The sequence below is a fragment of the Sarcophilus harrisii genome, chromosome 6 (genome assembly GCF_902635505.1).
Source record: "Sarcophilus harrisii chromosome 6, mSarHar1.11, whole genome shotgun sequence".
NCBI classification, from domain to species: domain Eukaryota; kingdom Metazoa; phylum Chordata; class Mammalia; order Dasyuromorphia; family Dasyuridae; genus Sarcophilus; species Sarcophilus harrisii.
Window position 1 is genome coordinate 242176433 of NC_045431.1, and position 6089 is coordinate 242182521.

Consider the following 6089-nt stretch of genomic DNA (forward strand, 5'->3'; position numbering starts at 1 on the left):
ACAAGCACCCTTATGGCCGAGGCTTCAGACCCCGCCCTACACTGGGGACAAGCCGGCCAGCGCCACCCCCACCCCCACCCCGGGTGTGCCAAGGATTGGCTCCCTCCCCTCAAGTCACCGCTGCCCCCCTCTCCCAACTACGGGACTCCTCCCTAACTAGACTCTTCTCCCTTTAGACTAAGCTCCTAGAGGGGAGGGACGACTTTATTGGGGTCTTATTTCCAGGCTTCTGGTCGGTAATTACAGGCACTGAGGGCAGCCCCCAGGCACAGGCACGGTACACACACTTACACATATAACTGCCACTCACACACACCCAAACGGGCATTAACGGACAGGAGACAGCCCGTCACCGATGTCTTTCCTAACTTGCTTTCTCACGGGCCGCACCACTGACTTGAGGGAGCAAAGGTCAGAAGGAAAGGAGGACGACAGTCAGGAGAGACGCGGGTCGGGAAGGCGGCCCCGCTCTACCCGGTCAGAGCAATGGGCAGAGAGAGGAAGAGCCATCCCGGCTGAATCGCTGAGCAATTGTCTCAAAGAGGAAGCCAGGCAGCCCGGAAAGCCCTGGCTGGAAGGATGGGGTCCTGCAGGGGCCGAGGAGACCCCAGGGCAGCCTCACGGAGCCACCAGGCTTATGCCCTGGAGGGGGGCACGTGCCCCCTGCTTCTCCCCTGCTGCCTCAAAGAAGGAAGTCCGGGACAGGCTGGAGAATAATACACTTTTTAATTGACCGGGGAAGGCAGGAAGGAGGGCACTCTCTCAGAGAGGGGCCTGGGGCTGCCTGGCCCAGGGAGAACACGGGGCTTGGCCGGGGGCCGCATCAGCCCCGCTCGCAGATCACCTCCACCACGCTGGGCTCCATGGGCACAGGGTCGAGGCAGCGCAGGGCGGCCGAGGCCACCACCTCGTCCAGCAGCAGGTGGACAAGCTCCTCGTCAGCCACAAAGCGCCACAGGTAAAGCTGGAGGAAGTGGCAGTCCACCTGAACCTGCTGGAGGCCGTAGCGGCCGAAGGTCCGCAGCCGCACACACTCGAGCAGCGTCTTCAGGCTGATCTTGATGATGCCTGTGAGAACAGACACCTGGGGGAGGGAGAGGGACAGCATGGACGAGGTCAGGGGGCACCTGCAGGGGCAGGGGGCGCATGGGGCCCAGGTGGACGCTGGGAGGAGGACAAAAGCAGCACCGGGGGGGGGGGGGGGAGAGGGGCTACTGAGTGGAAGCTCTCTGGCTGCTGCTAGGGGTCACTGGTGCTGGGAAGCTGCAGAAACAGGGCCCAGACAGGGATAGGGGCAGCAGAGGAAGGGGGGAGGGGGAGGGGGAGGAGGTCTTCTCCGACCTTGTTGAATTCCACAGGGCTGAAGACATCAATGCGCTCCGAGAAGAGCTTCTGAATGTTGCTCAGAAGATTGGTGTCCATGGGGGCGCTGGTGGGGAGGGCACATGAGTCAGCCCCAGGCCCAGCCCCCCAGCCCCTGACCAGCCCGGCCCCCACCTCGCCAGCCCTCACCTCGGGGTGTAGCTGGGGGCATAGCGGCCCTGCTGCCGGGAGCTGCTGTACACGGAGAACGTCCTCTTGCTGGAGTCGCTGCTCTGGGCTTTGCGGACGCCCTCCTCGTAGAGAAGCCCCACCTGTCAGGACAGGCAGGCTGGCGGGGGCCCAGGGGCCTTCCCCGAGGGGCTCCCCCACCCCCAGGCAGCCCCGGCTCCTCCTCAGATGAGGCAGGAGCAGCCACTGGAGCCCTGGGACTGACTCGCTCCCCCCCCCCCCCCCCCCCCCCCCCCCCCCCCCCCCCCCCCCCCCCGCCCCCAGCCACCTCGGGCCCCCCACCAAGAACATCAACGTCTCTCTTCTCAGGGGCCTGATTCCTCCCTGTCCCCTCCCCCCCAGCACCTGCACATCAATGGCGGTCGTGTCCTCCACCACGCGCTTCATGACGGCCCGCACGTTGCGGGGCTCCAGGGTAGTGAGCCAGTCCCGGGTCTCCACGCTCTTGCGGAGCATCTGGGACACCACCAGCCCCTGGACCTTCACATAATGGGTCAGCAGCCGGCGCGCAGTCTCTCTCGCCTCAGCGCACAGGGTGCTCACCGGAGTCACAGGGGAATGGTCCTGGGGGGACGCAGAGCAGAGAGAAGAGGCCCTTCAGAAGCCCCCGGGATGGGGGGGAATGGGGGGAAGAGCACCAATGGCATGACAGGAGTGTGAAGCTCAGAGCCAAGACCCAAGTTCAAGTTCGATTCTGATTCAGCTTCTGCCTCCCGTAATCCATGTGGCCAAAGGAGTTACACGTGTTGTCTGGCCGTGGTCTCCTGACCTACACGAGGGGGCTGGGCCAGGGCCCCTCCAGGCTCTCCCTCCTATGATGCCAACCACAGGCCCAGTCCATGACTGACCCAAGCTCTGAGCCCACCCATCCGCAGGCTCTGCCCCTGCCCCCTAAGCACCTCTTCCTCGGCCTCAGTTTCCTCAAGTGTCAGGGCGCCAATGGCCTGGACCCCCGTGGGCAGGTAGCCCATCACAGCTGGAGAGGCTCCTGGGAGCTCACCTGCCCAAGAAACTGCTCGTCAGTGAGGGTGAGGATGTAGGAGATGGTGGAGGTCTCGTAGTCCAGGCAGAGGCGGGAGAGCAGCAGGAGCAGGGCCGGTGGTGTGGCCCCGCCCTTCTCCCCGGGGCTGTCGCAGAAGCCGCTGGCCGTCTGGCACATAGAGCGGATGAAGCCCACGATGAGACCCTCCCGGACGCCCTGGCTGCAGAACTCGCCCTGGAGGGGGAGGGGAGAGAGGCTCAGGGGGTCCTGGGGGGGCAGCCCAGGCAGGAGGCCCAGGGACACTGTCTGAACCCTCCTTTCTCCACAAGCCGCCTCCCGCAGAGAGCCAGAGACCACAGACACCGGGCAGCCTCTCAGCCCAGCTCCCCTGGCCCGCCCCCCTCGGCCCCCGGCCCCTCACCCTGAAGTAGGCCTTATTGGAGAAGGACACGTCCTTGGCAGTGAAGAGGTGCACGGCAGCCAGCGAGGCCTTGATGTGGCCCAGGATGGCCCCAGACACCGAGGCCAGGAGCTCCCCCAGGCCCGGGCCCTCCTTGCCCGCCAGCCGGGGGGCAGCCAGAGCCTGGCGCACGTCCGTCAGGCAGCCCGAGAAGGCGGCACACAGGCCCTGCAGGTGTTGGCCCAGCCGCTCCCGCGCCGCCCGCTCCACGATCTCGGTGGCTCCCTCCGTCAGCCCTGCCGCGGGCAGCATGGTGCCTGGGGCCCGCAGGCGCCGATGGAAACGATCCAGGGCCCGGACCAGGAGCGAATTGTCCCCACTCCCCTGCTCTTGTGCCAGCCGCCTCTCCACCAGAGCGAAGTAGCGGCCGCCCAGCTCCCGGGCAAAGGCCACCAGCTTCTCCACGCCCGCCGGGCCCTGGGCCGAGAAGAGCTCCTGGTAGGACGCCACCACTTGGCAAAGGCCGCTCACGAAGCCGCTGCCGCCCCGGTCAGTGAACTCCAGCACGTCGGGGGCAGGCGGCGAGGGGCCCAGCTCGGCCTCCAGGCCGCCCAGCTTGCCTTCCAGGCGCCCCCGGGCGTGGGCCAGGAACTCGTCACACAGCTCCTCGGCCGGCTCGCCCAGGGCCAGCAGCAGCTCCACGCACTCGGCCAGCTCCGGGGCCCCTGCCCCGCCGTCCCTGTGGGGGAGACAGAAGCGAGCCCTGGCTGCGCAAGGCCCCACGCGGGCACGGCCTGGTCGGGGAAGGGGAGCGGGCGGCCGGGTGGGGGGAGCCGAGGGGTGACCGCGGCGGGCACGACGTCGGGTACCTGAACTTTTGGCGCAACTGCTGGGCCAGGCGGGCGGTGATGAGCTGGCAGTCGTCCTGGATGGCCCGGAAGGAGGGCAGGTGCTGGTACTGCTGCAGCACGGCCCGGGCCCGACCCTGGTAGCGCACAGCCTGCCCGTAGGCCCCCAGCTCCACGCACTTGGTGAGGCGCGAGGGCAGCTCGAAAAGGAACTGAAGCTTCCTCAGCAAAGCGTGGACACCTGCAGGGGGGTGGTGAGGGAGGCCGCCTCTCCCACCGGACCCCCACTGCCGGCCCCTCCCCTCAGGCCCAGCCCCCTCCCCTCAGCCCCCCGCTGCCCAGCCCAGGGCAAACCTGCCAGTTTGGTGATGCGCTCGTGGCGGTCCTGGAGCGTGGCGCTGATGCGGGCGCTGAAGTCGGTGATGACGGCCATGGTGGCGGCCAGGCGATCCATCTCGTCCTCCATCTTCCGGAAATCGTTCTTCATCTTGCGGATGGTGTCTGCGGGGGCCCGGCCATCCCTCAGTCTGCAGCGCCCCCTCCGGCCCGCCCGGGCACCCCCGGGCCAATGATTGTGGGCCCTGGACGCGGCCCCCCCCTCCCCCCGGGGGAGCAGGGCCCCGGGCTCAGGACCCCTCAGGGTGTGACCGGAGGCCGTCTGTGTCCTTCAGTACAAGGGGTCCCCGCGGCCAGAGCCCTGAGAGGTTAAGGACTGGGGGGAGGGGGGTCACCGCCCAGGCCTGGAAGCTGGGAGGGGGCGGGGCCAGGCCTCACCTGTGGCACAGATGAACTTATTGTAGTTCTCATAGACCAGGGTCTGCATGTCGCTGTCCAGCGCGCGGATCTGCCGCACCATGTCCGTCTCGCTGTCCATCAGCTGGGCCAGGGGGCACTCCTTCCGCAGCTGTGGGGGCAGAGGCGGCACGCGCCGTCAGCCTTCCTCCGGCCCGGGGAGCTGGGGGGCTCATGGGGGACACAAAGGCCCTGGAGGTGCAGGTCACGCTTGGGGGCCTTCGGGGGCTACGGAAGCGCTAGCGGGGCTGTCAGGGTGGGGGGTGGGGGTGGGGGGCACTGGAAGGTTGGCAGGGGGCGGGGCTGTCAGGGATGCTGTCAGGAGCGTGGGGATACGGGATGCAGGGGGCGCTCGGGGCGGGGCTGTCCCGGGCTGTGGGCGGCCCCACCTTGTCCAGGAACACCTCCGGGTCGAAGTGCGCGCCGTTGAGGTCCGTGGGGTCCCGCGGGTCGGGGGGCACCCCTGAGGCCGCGCTCTCGGCTTCGGGGAGTCCATAATACAGCTTCAGCATCCCGTGCGCCTTGCGTCGCCGCTCTGGGGCCTCGGGCTCCTCCGGGGACGCCCCCAGCCCCGGGCCCGGGCCCGCCGCGGCCTCCATTCCACCCCGGCCTGTCAAGTGGCTCCGCGGAGCGTAGCCGGTCACTTCCGGCTGTGGGGAGGTGGTGCGGCAGCAAACAGGTTCCCCCTGCGGGGAGCGGTCCGTCCGGAAAAGCCTCCTCCTCGGAAACGCGAGACCGTGAGAATGGTTCCGAGCCCCGCCCTCCCAAGGGCAGCAGTGGCGCAGGCGCAAAGCAAGGCGAGCCCCGGCTGTGGATCTTTGGAGCCCTGTGCGAGGCCGCCCAGAGTTCAAATCCAGCCCCACTCACTAGCGGCGTGAACCTGGCGCCAGTCGCTCCATCTGCTTGCCCCGGTTTGCCGGAGTGTAAAACGGGGATACCAGCGTGGGCGCCCCCTCCCCCAAGGCGTGCTCGGCCCGGGCCGAGGCGGGGCACAGCCCGATGGGATCCGGTTCTGCCACTCTGGGGCCAGGTTACCCGGAATGTCCTGACGTCAGGGAACACGGGGTCGTGGCGTGATCATCCCCCCACCCACGAGGCTGAGCAGGGCGAGGAGGAACCCGTGTCCCCGCCCTCCAGACAGCCCCCCCTCCCCCAGCCCTGACCCAGTAAGAGGAATTCAGTGGAACTTGTCCGCAGTTGGAAGCCCCTTGAGGGCAGGGAGCTCCCCCAGGGCCTGGCACAGAGTGGGTGCTTGCCCCCCAGCTGCCTTCAGGGAGCTCTCTCAGAATCACCCGTATGCACTCACACCCCCCACCTCTGGCAGGGAGAGAAGTGCATCCCGGACTATGGAGCCTGGTAGCCCCTGGCTCAGAGAGGGCAGATCAACCTGGATTTGTGCCAGGGTGGCCTTGAATGCCACACTGAAAAGGCATTTAGCCCTTCTCCAGCGTTTCAGCCCGGAGCAGGAAGTTAACCGGGTATGGCCGCCCCCCACTTTAGAGTGTTAGCCCAAGGA

The 6089-nt window shown here is 67.7% G+C and overlaps 1 protein-coding gene across 1 annotated transcript; it reads right to left on the reverse strand.

The window, feature by feature from the left end:
- Positions 1-707: 707 nt before the first annotated feature.
- On the reverse strand, positions 708-5602 carry VPS51 (VPS51 subunit of GARP complex). The gene is made up of 10 exons (XM_031943351.1): positions 4963-5602; positions 4556-4685; positions 4136-4282; positions 3803-4022; positions 2955-3672; positions 2552-2767; positions 1897-2115; positions 1513-1634; positions 1342-1429; positions 708-1084 (listed from the first exon to the last, which is right to left on the reverse strand). Exons 1-10 carry the CDS (start codon positions 5170-5172, stop codon positions 824-826), a joined length of 2331 nt encoding a protein of 776 aa, XP_031799211.1. The 5' UTR covers positions 5173-5602; the 3' UTR covers positions 708-823.
- Positions 5603-6089: the final 487 nt, after the last annotated feature.

Excerpts from the sequence above, each read along its gene's own strand:
- VPS51 (XM_031943351.1), bottom strand. The coding sequence starts at position 5,172 with ATGGAGGCCGCGGCGGGCCCGGGCCCGGGGCTGGGGGCGTCCCCGGAG. Across the intron at positions 4,283-4,555 it reads TAAGTTCATCTGTGCCACAG|ACACCATCCGCAAGATGAAG; the intron begins GTGAGGCCTGGC and ends GGGCCCCCGCAG. Across the intron at positions 1,635-1,896 it reads CGACCGCCATTGATGTGCAG|GTGGGGCTTCTCTACGAGGA; the intron begins GTGCTGGGGGGG and ends CTGTCCTGACAG.